We start from the raw sequence: 13,483 nt of genomic DNA, 5'->3' as shown, positions 1-13,483 counted from the left end.
GAGTTACAGATGCTCACAGAGCTTAGGTAATTTATTCAGGTAAACCCACACCATACATGGTAGGGCTGAGCCACAGCCCGATGGTGCCTCACTTCAGACCTGGTGTTTGTCTTCCACATAGCTCTGCCCTCAAGCCAAAAACCTGGACCAATCACATCTCTGCTCCACATTTTCAGAACAGGATTTAAAAAGAATAATTAAAGGAAAGTCTGACATGAACGAAGGTGATAAATAACTAAAGTTTCTCTTCCTCGCACAAGCTAATCAAAATTGTAGAAATGTTGGCTGTGAGAGCTACAAGGAAACCAAGCACATGGAGTGCAAAAATTTGCAGGATCTGCAGTTCCAAGAGCTGTGACTCAGAGCCCAGGGGCAGGGAGTGACAAGACCCAGCTCTCGTTAGTGTTGTAAAGCTTCAGATGCATGAATTTATTCACCCAACTATTAGGACAGTACATGTGTAATTGTTATCATTTGGGAGGCTAAAAGTATTTATGACATAAAAAGTATTTTGTAATAAGCCAAAAAGAGGGCAATTCACAGTTACCAGTGGTTCCCCGGAGTAAAGAAGTAAATTACACAGTCTCTCTCTTCTATTGTTTGAAATTTTACCATAAAAATGCATTACTTTTATAATTTTCTTAAAACACATAAGTTCCCCTCAAAAGTGATTTTGTGAGTGAGGCGTGTGTCCAAACTTGAAAAGGCTGATTGTCACAACCCAGTCTCCAATTCCCAGCTCCCAAATTAGTTGACAAGAAAAGTGGCGCTTTTCCTTCCCAAGGAACCTTTATGAAATAGTGGTGTTGTCATAAAAATGCCTCCCAGTCTGCGAAGGAACAGGTTAGACCAGGGGTTCATCTGTGGAGGTCTATTCTCCATGTGGAAAAGCAAGTCATCTCCAGCGTCTGACTCTCTGCACCCCAGGCTGAGAGCTGGTGCTAATTTTCTACAGCACCCAACGCCATTGTTATGTCTGACATAGTAAGACTGTGAAGTCAGCACCCATCCCATCCACACTCACCTCCTTCCCCCATTTATAAATATCTCCAATTGCTTTGTCTCAAATCATGAACTTAAGAGGAAAGTTAGATTTTAAAAAGAAGTGTCTACAAATCTAAAGTCTTACATCTGCTGATTGAGCTCCACTCTTAGCCTGAGTTATCTTTCTTCTACATTTCTGCAGCCCTGCGCTTGAACTCTTCCTATGACTCCCATTAGAATCCATCCTAAATTTATCATTTGACTGCCTGCCCATCCATCCATGGAGCTTCTGGAGAGAAAGAACCAAGACTGGTCCCCTCTTTGTATCTCACCCACTTCACCCTCACCTACCCTGAAAACATGATACTTCTCCCTTCCTATAGTGTGTGTTCAGAGTTTGCTTACTGAATCTGACAGGTGTGGTGCACCCAAATTCTGAACACACACTGCCAGAACTAACACACCCTGGATCCTTAGTGGATCCGTTATAATTGCATTCACATGAAGCAGCAGCTAGGAGACATCATGGTGACTTCAGCTCCCAATTGAATTGTGATTGACTTACTTAGCTCCCAATTGATAGTCAACCAAATATAACCCATCTATTGGATTCCTGAACATTGAAGTCTAATCGCTGTTTTTTTTTTTTTTTCTTTTTTAGCATTTTTCCCCCTAAACATTGAATCTATATCCAGGGGAAATCATCTGGCCCCTGGACAACCTCGAATGCTCCTGAGTCAAGAGTAACTTGAGGTCTTAAATGTCTATTCTGAAGCCCCTCTTTTGCACAGGGATAGTCTTTGACTAGGAGGAGACGCCAGTCTATTAAATCTACCATCCCAGTATCCCCTTTCTCTGATGAAGTAAAATTAAACACCTTCTTTACTCATAAATTTGGTAGGTTTTAGACAATGATGAAGAAACAGACATGGGCTGCACACAGTGGCTCATGCCAGTAATCCCAGCAATTTAGGAGGCTGAAGCGGGAGGATTGCTTGAGCCCAGGAGTTCACATTTGGGCTCAAAACCAGTCTGGGCAGCATAGTGAGAACCCACTTTATTTTCTACAGAAAATTTAAAATTTAGCCAGGTGTGGAGGCATGCATCTGTGGTCCCAGCTACTCAGGGGACTGAAGTGGGAGGACCTCTTAAGCCTGACAGCTCAAGCTGCTGTGAGCTGTAATCAGGCCACTGCACTCCAGCCTGCGCAACAGAGTGAGACTCTGTCTCCCCCTGCAATAAAAATGAAAGAATGACCCATGTTTCACTCAAATTATAGCACTCCATCATAGGCCAAGGCCCAGGGGGACAGGGAATGTAGCCCATTTTCCTCCCTTACTTCACTACCAAAAAGCTAGTCCTATTGCCAGATACTGAATATGTCCAGGGCTGGATTTATTTGGTCCCCAGGAGGGTCTTAGACTCTCCCAGCATTTTAGGAAAAGGAAGAAAAGCTCCAGAGTAACAAAGTACAGACAAGTCAGGCCCCAGCCACATGCCCTGAGACTACTCCCCAAAGGGGGCATTCTTGCCCATGCCAGCCCTATCTGTACCCACAACCCAATCCAACCCACACTCACACAAGCCCCTGGAGCCCAGAGAGCTCCAGGACAGCCACACATTCGCAGGGAGCTCTGCCTCTCCATTGGGTTCCTAATTAACTGAGTGAGTGGGTGTGTTCTGCACGGTGAGAGGCATTGGTATGACGCATCAGGAAACATGTCATAGTCTCATCACTGCAACATGACAAGAATTGCAGCCATGGCTGGAACCTTTATAAAGGGACCAAGCACACCTTTCCATCCAGTCTCAGCGTGGGGTGAAGCCTGGCAGCTATGAGGATCCATTATCTTCTATTTGCTTTGCTCTTCTTGTTTTTGGTGCCTGTTCCAGGTAAGATGGGTTGGGAAATCCAAGGATTGAACTAATTGAGAATACATAGTTCAGAGTCAGTCTTTCTCCACCCTTCAGAGTGCCTTAGACCAAGCAGGTTTGTTGTATGGGAACTAGGCATCACCATATTTTTTTTCAGACAAGAATCATTAAGCAGCCGGGCGCGGTGGCTCACACCTGTAATCCCAACACTTTGGGAGGCCGAGGTGGGTGGATCACAAGGTCAGGAGTTCAAGACCGGCCTGGTCAAGATAGTGAAACCCTGTCTCTACTAAAAAATACAAAAATTAGCCGGGCATGGTGGCAGGCACCTGGAATCCCAGCTACTTGGGAGACTGAGGCAGAGAATTGCTTGAATCTGGGAGGTGGAGGTTGCAGTAAGCCGAGATCGTGCCACTGCACTCCAGCCTGGGTGACAGGGTGAGTCCATCTCAAAAAAAAAAAAAATAATAATTAAGAACCTTAAATCAGGTTTCCCAAACTTTCCAGATCCACTCCTAAGAAACTAAATAGCTCCCCAAAGCTCTTTCCCCATCTCTTCATGGGAAGATTGTTATACCTGCTGATGAGACATGAATCCAACATAAAATTTTAATACAGCAGGGAAGATTGATTTACTCTGAACAGAACAGAAGCACAGGCTCCTGTTTTACTAAGTGCAGTGGTTGGTGCCTCTGAGGACACCACAGCCTCAGCACCCCCACTGTTCCTGTGGCAGTCACAGGGTCACGCCACTTCCCTGGTGCCACTGTGGGTCCACAGCTGCAGCCGTAGAAACATTGTCTATGGGTCATTTAGTCATACCTTTATTTTTCTCCTGATTTTATAGAAAAAGGAAAAAGAAATAAAAGAATACAAGAAAAGCAACAGATGAGTTATTTATTTGAGGAATACCAAAAGCCCTCCTAAAACCTTTCCATGTGTGCTATTTTGTCATTGCAGGTCATGGAGGAATCATAAACACATTGCAGAAATATTATTGCAGAGTCAGAGGTGGCCGGTGTGCTCTGCTCAGCTGCCTTCCAAAGGAGGAACAGATTGGCAAGTGCTCGACACGTGGCCGAAAATGCTGTCGAAGAAAGAAGTAAAAACCCAGAAACATGATGAGAGTGTTGTAAAGTGTGGAAATGCCTTCTTAAAGTTTATAAAAGTAAAATCAAATTGAAATGTTTTCAAAAAAAATTAGGAGCTTGATTTTTAAAAAAATCTGGTTATTTTTGTAGTTGTTTCCAAACAGGCAACTCAGAAAGTCTTAAGAACTCACCTTTCTTTCAAAGAAAGTAGAATCTCTGGAGAAATCTACAAGGGAGGCTGACCTTATTATCCAAGGGTTACCAGGTTCTATTCCTCCTTTGTGAACGTGACGCCCCAGTGAAGTTGGACTCTTCACTCTCTTGAAATATGCCCTTTGCTTTCATGTCACCCAAGCCTTGGGCCTTTTCAGTCCCTCTACCCCAAATGGCATCTCTCCGCCAAATCTAGCTCTAAGGTTTTCATGCATCCCTCAGGGGCTATCCCAATTCCTTCCAAAAACTTTGTCTTCAGAGAAATAGGGAATCTGGCTCTTCCTCAGATATTCACTTTGCTTTCTCTCACCCATGCCTCTGCTCTGGTTGGCCTCATGTCTGCCTCACTCCTCCAACTTCATCTCTAAACTTTAACCTGTCCTTCAGGGACCGTCTCACATTTTATCTCCTTCTTAAAAACACAGGTGATTTTCCAAATGCTTACAGTCTTTCCTCTGGTTCACCACAGGGTTCTGACTTGAGTCCTTCATCTATAACCCTTGCTTGGTTTTTACGTTATGTACAGTGACATACTGCCAATTTCCACATTAGATTTTGTGAGCCTTAAACCAAGGAGTTTGTCTTCATTCTTCCTGGACTGCTTGTAAAGTGCCCTGAGCATGAAGGTTGCTCACAAGTATTTATTGAATTGAAGTACATTCAAATGATTTATTGATTGAAGCATCTTTAATCATTCAAATGATTTGGAGGTACCGCAGTTTAACTATCTAGTGCTCTCTCAACGTTGATGCAGAAGGATTCCAGCAAATGGAGTGCATGGTCCTGCATACCTGACACCAGACCCCAGTCATGGCACTATGTGTGGAGAAAAGACAGTACAACGAGGCTCTTAGGAAGAAAAGGCTCAAGGACCCAAAAAGATGAGACTGCTCCTCACTTTCCATCCAAAATGGACACACTGCTATGAGAATCTCCCTCTGATAGTAGACAAAAGGGAACCTGTCAACAGGTGTGACAGCTGTGTTTAGAGATTGGGTAATAAGCAGCGCAACAGACCAGTGCAGTGACGCTTTCGACTGCCCCCAGCTCACTACAGCGGCAGGGTCCAGACCACAGCACACAGAGGAGGACTCAAACGAAGACCAGCGATCCTGAGGCATTGAAGAAACTGAGATCAAACTTTCCAAAGCACAAGACACCCCCACTTCCAGGGCAGAATAGCAGAGAGAGGGTACCTAGGAGGAAGCAAGGCCCCCAAGTGTTGGCGGTAGGGGCAGGGATACATGGTAAATCTTCAGTCCTGGGCTGCTGTGTTTTCATGTGAACATCCTTGGGGTAAGATTTCACAAGGCCAGAGGGAAACAAAAACACCCAAAAGGGATTGGATAACAATGTCAGGAGCACTAACGGCTGGAAAAGTTTTCATTCCCACAAGCAAAGTGGAGAGACTGCAGGGTTCTCAGACAACTAACACATTAGTAGTGGTGCTACTTGGCTCTAGATTAAATTGTTCTGCAACTACTCTAACAAATTTTTTTCTAGACCATTCTTGAAAGGACCAGACTGATCTATAAGAAACTTAAATGTGTGACAGAATAAAGCCTAACATTCTTCAAAGGAAAACAACTAAATCCATCATTCAACAATTTGTACTTTATAATGCACTGAACCTAGTAAAAACTTAGCAGCCATGCAGGAAAATATGGTCATAACCAAGAGGAAAATCTTTCAGTTAAAACAGATCCAGAAATGACAAGGACACTAGGATCAGCAAAAAAGATATAAACGAGCTATTATAAACGTTATGAATGTGTCCAAGGTTGAAGAGAAAAACTGTTTATAATGAGTGAGAGATATAAAGAAACAAAGGATGGAATTTCCAGAGATTAAAAATAAACATCTGAGTAAAAAATATTATGAATTAGACTGTGGCATATATTCCAAAATAAATATGAATAAACCTGAGTTTATATTACTACAAATGAATGAAGAAATAATGCAAAGAGAGGAGAAAAGGGCTGGAAAATAATAAGCAGTGACCTGTGCAGAAACATGACGCAATCTAGCGCCAAGGTGTGTTTAGACGGCCAGGCGTGGTGGCTCATACCTGTAATCCCAGCACTTTGGGAGGCTGAGGAGGGTGGATCACGAGGTCAGGAGTTCAAGACCAGCCTGGCCAATATGGTGAAACCCCATCTCTACTAAAAATAAAAATTTGGTTGGGCGTGGTGGCATGCACCTCTAATCCCAGCTACTCCAGAGGCTGAGACAGGAGAATCGCTTAAACCCGGGAGGCAGAGGTTGCAGTGAGTGGAGATCACACCACTGCACTCCAGCCTGGGTGACAGAGCAAGACTCCATCTCGAATATAAAAAAAAGAAGTTTTGGGAGAGAGGATAGACCTAAGGAAAGAATGGCCTACTGTTTTCCAAATTTGGTGAGACTATAGACACACAAAATTACCACACGAAGACATCCAAACTGAACAAACATGAAGAAAACCACATGAAACATATCATAATCAAATTATTTTAAATCAGTAATAAAAAGAAAATTTTAAAAGCAACCTGAGGGCGGGCACAATGGCTCATGCGTATAATCCCAGCACTTTGGGAGGCCAAGGCGAGCAGATCACCTGAGGTCAGGAGTTTGAGACCAGCCTGGCCAACATGGTGAAACCCTGTCTCTACTAAAAAAAATACAAAAATTAACCGGGCATGGTGGCACGCACCTATAATCCTAGCTACTCGAGAGGCTGAGGCAGGAGAATCTCTTGAACCCAGGAGGTGCAGATGGCAGTGAGCTGAGATCACCCTACTGCACTCCAGCCTGAGCAACAGAGCGAGACTCCGTCTCAAAAACAAAAATAAAACTAAAAAGCAGCCTGAAAGGAGACATGTTACTTTACAGAAGAACAAAACATAAGTGATATCTTCAACTGCCAAAAGAAAAAAAATGTTATCTTAGAAATCCATCCCAGCAAAAGTATATTTCTTAAAAAAAGGGTAAACACATAATCAAATAATAAGTAAAGGCATTTTCCAGTAACAACAGTAAAAGCTAAGAGAATTCCTCACCAGCAAGTCCGTACTATAAAATGCAAAAATAATTTTTTTGGCAGAAAGGGAAGATGCCAGGTAGAAATTTGATTCCACATGATGAAAAGAGCATGCTGTGAACATTCTAGAAGCTCCTTAAAGACAGAGATTTTCAGTTCAGTAAAAAACAAGACCCAACTACATACTGTCTATAAAAACCCACTTTACATATAAACTGTAAGAACAAATTTAGAGTAAAAATAAAAGGATGGAAAGAGATACAGTATGAAAACATTAGTATAAAGAAAATAGGATTGACTATATTGGCTCATTGACATAAATTGGGGTAGATTTTAGAGCAAGGGGTATTATCAGTAATAGGTAGGGATATTTTTCCTAATGATAAAGTGGTTACATCACCAAGAACAGACATTAATATTAAATCAGTATATGCCTAATAACAGAATTTTGAAATTCTTAAAGAAAAATCAGTAGACATTAAAGAAATAGACAAATTAACATTACAATTAGACAATTCAACACTTCTCTTCTTGTAATAGATTTTTAAAAGCAGACAAAATATTAGTAAAGATAGAGAAGACTTGAACAACAGTATCATCCAGCACAACCTATTTGAGATTTATAGAACACTACCAAATAACAGCAGAATGCATTAAAATATTACCCAATAGAGCTCATACTAACCTATGAAATGTCTCAAAAAATCAACATAGTTTAAAATTATACAAAAGATAGTGTCTATCTACAGTGGAATTTACAAAGCTATCAATAACAGAAAGTCATCTGGAAAAATCCCCATATATTGGGACATCAATAAACATGTTTCTAAATGGTCAAAGGAGAAATCACAAGATACAGTAGAAAATATGTTGAACTGTTAGCAAATGAAACCATAACATACTGAAATTTGTGGAAGTGCCACTAAAGTGGCTCTTTGAGACAAATTTATAATTAAATGCTATTATGATAGAAAGCAGAAAAGCTCACAAATAGACAATTTAAGGTTCCACTGTAAGAAACGGTAAGGGAAAAGGGAACAAATTAAACCCAAAGTAAATAAGAAAAAAAAAAAAAAAAGAAAGAGAGAGAGAAAGAAAAGAGTGAATAAAAGAAACTGGATACACACAAAAAAACATTAAAAATAAATAAATAAAAGCTGATTCCTTGAGAGGATCCATAAAATTGTGAGAACTCTCAATAGGTTCATTAAGGGGTAAAGAAATAACAAGAGGTCTCAGGTGCACAATCAGGCTTCAGGGAGGCAGGAAACTGAGATGCGATCTGCGTTTCAGGGTCAGATAGACGAGCCGCCACCAGGTGGCAGTAACTGCGCGCTCATTCCCTCACCTCCTGCAGGGTCAGGCCAGGCTCTGGACTCACCACTCAGCTCAGAAGATGGGAGAGAATGACAGTAGCTCCATGGACTCTGGCCTTAGGCAGAGCATTACTGCAGCTTTGGGGTTGTAGGAGGATGAAGAGGGGAGGTTGTCAGGACACCATGTGGCGGTGGTTAGGAACATGAGCTTTGAAGAGAGGGGGATATTATTTCAAATTGCATCTCTGCCACTTAGTAGCCAGGTGACCTTGAACATGTCCTCTAGCCTTTCTAGGCCCCAGGACCTGCCTCCGTGAACTTGGGTAATACCCTTCTGGCAGGTTTGTTTCTGGGGATTAAATCAGAAAACTTGTATAAAAATGGCCACGGCAGGGCTGGCTGCAAAATTCCCAAAGCTCAGTGCAAAATGGAAATGCAGGGCGCCTTGTTCAAAGAGCAGCAGAAGAAGGTGTCATGAAAGGTGGGAGGATATTCAGCTTTCTCAAGCCAATATTTTTTATCATTTAAAAAATAAAATAGAGATAATAGTCATACAGGAGTAATGACAGAGTCATACAAATCTCCCCACAAAACGAGTGTCGTGATTATAATAGAATAAATAATAATGTCTTACTAATGGGGTATATGGGTGAATCACAAAATTTTTCTGGCCCACTCATCTGTCAACTAATTTGTTTTGTCAGCAAACTTTATACCTGGTGCAACTTCATTTTTTCTTTTGAGAAGAATCTGCTGAAGCAAATGCTTCTGGAATATTTTCTAAGCTGTGACAATATGGGGATGAATTATTTGGATATACTAACAAATTTTAGTATATCTGGAGCTAGTGATTATTTTAAAATGGTTTGTTTGTTTGTTTGAGAAGGAATCTCGCTCTGTCTCCCAGGATGGAGTGCAGTGGCACAATCTCGGCTTACTGCAACCTCTGCCTCCCTGGCTCAAGTGATTCTCCTGCCTCAGTCTCCTGAGTAGGTGGAATCACAGGCATGCGCCACCTCACCCAGCTAATTTTTGTATTTTTAGTAGAGACGGGGTTTTGCCATGTTGGCCATGCTGGTCTCGAACTCCTGACCTCAGGTCATCTGTCTGCCTCGGCCTCCCAAAGTGTTGGGATTACAGGCGTGAGCCACCATAAAATGAATTCTTTTAAAATGGTTTAAACAAATCATGTAAGTTTGAACTGAATTTTAAATGCGAACTTATCCAATGGGATTTTGATGCCTCGTTTGATATTTCCTGTCATTTGCAGAGGCCTACGCCAGACCCAAAGTGGCATCATAATTTGTAGTTTATTGAAAATGCCTGCTTATATATTCCATTTCTGTATCTTTAATAAGAAGAAGAAAACTATTTAAAATTGCCCTGCTTATTAAGGTTTGATTCATCTGAAAGTTTATATAAAAGTAGCACTCTTCTCTGTTGAACATGATTATCTTTATAAATTTAATTTCCATTTTTGAGGCCGTGATAACTCCTTGAAGAATTCTAAACTCTCTGAAAAACTCTAACTCCCTGGTCTACTTATTGCAGTGTCCATGTGCACATTTTGTCTTTCATTAATTTACTGATAGTTTGCTGCCTGATCATCTATGGTTCCTGTCCCAGTAAGCAAGCAAGAAGGTTAACATTTGTGCAAAAGCTCCAAGAGTGACTCTGGGGATGAACAGGCACAGAGGTGTCGGTGCCGCCCCCACACAGAGACCTTCCTTGCACGCCAGGGCTGAGAACACTGCTGCTGCTGCCACTGCCACCTTCACATCCCAGCCCCTAGGTGTCTGGGCTGCTCCAGGGATGTGTATGCTAAGGGCAGCTAGACCAGCTATCACCAGTCATGTGCCTGTGGTGCCCCAGGGCCTGAGCCTGTGCAGCTTGTGTCTCTGTGTATCCACTCTGCCCATGCACAGGTTGCACTCACAGGACTGCACTTACAAAACGCAGGTTCAAAGAAAAAATTATTCGGAATGTCGATAGGGTGGCTTTCTTACACCAGGCCCCAGCCCTCTGAGAGCAGGGGACTGCCCTGCCCTGATGCCCACGAAGCTGGCCATTCCACAGAAATAGAAATGAATACACCTGCTTCTGTTACTTAACGCTGAGGACTTAGTGCTGAGAAACTTTGTTTTCTAAAATCACAGATGGGAGAGGCTTTGTTTTCTGGGAGCCTGTCTATAGGAATGAGGCTTCCCACTCTCACCGGGGGAACTGAACCACTTTGCCACAAAGAAACAGCCTGAAAGTTCCTCCCCGGTTACAGGAAAGGGGTTTGGGACACAGTGTGAGGTTTGGGGACACAGCATGGATCCTTATGTTCCATTAAAAACAGGCCATGAGTCTCTCAGTCAGGCTTAATCGTTCCCCTTTTACATGGCTTTGTTTTGAGCTCATAAAAATGAATTAAATTAGGTTTTACCTAAGCTTGGCATGCCCTCAAATCCTATCATAGCTATGTTTTGAGCTTTTGGGAAGGCCCTCATGTCTGTGCTGGTGGATGGTCTTCCTTGCTGAAGCAAGATCGTAACTGTACCTTTAAAGACAAAAGTGACACTCTGGTGGACTTCATCAGACAAAACTTATGACCAGGACAAACATGGCTGTGAAGGAGTCACATTGGACCATGCCAGGAAAAAGGAAGCAGCTGCAACCATAGGATCTTCATGGGACAGTCAGCCCAGCTGTCCTTGAGCGACCAGGCCCATGTTACCTAAGCCCTGGTGGCTTCTTCCCCAGCGACACAGAGGTGCTGCATTTCACAGTGACTTTCCTATTTCAGAGCAATTTCACCTCCTTCTTTAACAAGGCCTCACAAATGTACTGAGATCTAGAGAGGACAACAAGTATAAAACCACAATGCTATTGGTGGTTCCTGGGATTGGACCTGCTGTATAGGAAAAATTCACTCTCTTCTATGGGTGAGTTTTTAAATGTGAGTGTATTACTTTTATAATAATCATGTTAAGCATAGGAGTCATTAAGAACGTATCAATCAGGAGTGATGCCACACATGAATAAATGGGAACCACTTTCTTAACTCAAACTCTTATTTACATATAAGAGTTATGCAATAACTCCAGTAAGACCCCTTGCCTAGTACCATGGCATTTCCTTAAGAATATTTACTCAACAAGGAAAGAGATGTGACACCTTATTTCAACATGTGAATCTGCATTGAACATGCACCCAGCCATGGAGCTATTCTTGGAATAATTTCAGTGTCCCTGGGCACACTTTTGCTTTGCAATAATTTATGGGCACACTGTTGTTTTGCAATAATTTACTGGGCACACTTTTGTTTTGTAATAATTTACTGACACTTTGCTTCCTCAGCACCTACGGCTCCTGTCTGTTCAGGCCAGGGAGTTATTCTTGTTAATTTGTGTAAATGGTACCGTGATTGGTGTGAGAATTCTCATTCATTTGTAAGAGATCCATGCTGAGATAATAGTGTGAAGTATCATGATGTTTGCCTCTTTCTAAAGGTGACAGCGACATATATATTTTAAAAACATAATTATTAATTTAGGCAGAGCACGTAAAGGCTTTATTTCACATTCCGTTTCTCTGTATGCTTTCTTCACTAGGAGGAAATAGTTTTAGTGTCAGGAATGAATGAGTCTGCCCCTCGATTCCAGCCTGCTCAACACACAGGGAAACAACGTCCTGACAAAGGGAATGACTCTCTGGTGACTGAGCTGCAGCCCTGGGTTCATGTTCATTTAGCAGTTCTGATGGCATCTGACCCAGCCCTCTCTTTGCATACCCCATCAGAAACTCCCTTTTATGGAAAAAGTCATTGAAGGTCTTGACTGCACCATGTCCTCACCAGCTTCCTTTAAATCCACTTCTGGCCTGCCAGGAAAAGGGTTCTTCAGAACCTGACATTTTAAATGAAGAGATCAGGCAGGTCACGAGTAAAGTCTCATTGTCCCCATGGCTGTGTCACTGCTACACCTCCGAGACATCACAGACACGGACACTGGGGCCTGCTTGTCTCTCAAACTGCCCTTAGATCCAAAGAGGGAGGAACCAGGAAAAAGGTCTCTTATTTTCCTGAGAAAAGCCTGGCCCCTGAGCGCCTGGCATGGGGCTCTATTCATTGTTTATGATCCCCGATGACTTCTCTGGGTCACTGAGGAAGGACAGGGTCCTGAGAGACCCGTCGCCAACAGGGAGACCACGTGGAGGCCTTGCACCCCCACTCCGTGCTTCTCCACCAAATCCCAAAGGCAGTGAGCTCCCTTAGCACTGACGTCTGTGGAAAGCAGGGAAAGCCCGGCTCGCAAAGCCCGGAAGTCCTGTGGAGCTGACCTTCCCTGAGTGACGGTGTGAGCCTAAGGAATTCAAGTGTGGGCCATAGGCCACCTCCTGACCCAGGCCTGGGTGGACTCTGAGGGGCCACGTGTAGTCACAATCCCACCCTCCCATTCTCCTTCTCGGAGGAAGGAAGCGGCACCCATCCGCCTCATCTCTGTCCCGGGGGAAAGATGGGGAGTTTCTGGGGAACTTTCACATGAATTTTACTAGCTCGGATCACCTGGGAGGACGGGGCCCACCATGCTCCCAATGTTGCCAGAAGCCCTGAGCCCCTCCAGGGTCCCTGGGTTTGAACTAGCCCTGTTGCATCCCCAGGAGCTGAATGTCCCAGGAATGGGTAGAATTAGATGGAAAGAGCTCCCAGTTTGGCCTGAGACTGTCCCTAGATACTCAGGAAAAACAGGACGTCCCACAGAGTGGGTGGCAGGTGAGTTCCATGCTACAGGCCCTGAGTTTGAGTTTGTTCCCCTGTGAGAAGGCCCAGCCCCTCACTCCATTCATACACTGGGTTTTAAATGGCGCAAGATAAGAGGAATTTTCTGGTCCCAAGAGCAGGAGGAAGGGATTTTCTGGGGTTTCCTGAATCCAGATTTGCATAAGATCTCCTGCGTGTGCATTGTTCTTTGAGGACCATTCTCTGACTCACCAGGTAA

The 13,483-nt window shown here is 43.2% G+C and overlaps 1 protein-coding gene across 1 annotated transcript; it reads left to right on the top strand.

Moving 5' to 3' along the window:
- Positions 1 to 2,601: 2,601 nt before the first annotated feature.
- Positions 2,602 to 4,050, top strand: LOC108539805 (beta-defensin 103). Its single transcript, XM_017888720.1, has 2 exons — positions 2,602 to 2,877; positions 3,820 to 4,050. The coding sequence occupies exons 1-2, from the start codon at positions 2,820 to 2,822 to the stop codon at positions 3,963 to 3,965; spliced, it is 204 nt and encodes a 67-aa protein (XP_017744209.1). The 5' UTR covers positions 2,602 to 2,819; the 3' UTR covers positions 3,966 to 4,050.
- The last annotated feature ends 9,433 nt before the right edge of the window (positions 4,051 to 13,483 follow it).

This window comes from Rhinopithecus bieti, unplaced genomic scaffold (assembly GCF_001698545.2).
Source record: "Rhinopithecus bieti isolate Rb0 unplaced genomic scaffold, ASM169854v2 scaffold_2113, whole genome shotgun sequence".
Lineage (NCBI taxonomy): Eukaryota > Metazoa > Chordata > Mammalia > Primates > Cercopithecidae > Rhinopithecus > Rhinopithecus bieti.
The sequence above is the reverse complement of the archived record's forward strand: the minus strand, read 5'-3'. Positions and strand labels throughout refer to the sequence as shown.

Bases quoted from the DNA above. Each gene is read 5' to 3' on its own strand.
- LOC108539805 (XM_017888720.1), top strand. From the start codon at position 2,820: ATGAGGATCCATTATCTTCTATTTGCTTTGCTCTTCTTGTTTTTGGTG. The intron at 2,878-3,819 runs GTAAGATGGGTT...TTGTCATTGCAG, and splicing joins GTTTTTGGTGCCTGTTCCAG to GTCATGGAGGAATCATAAAC.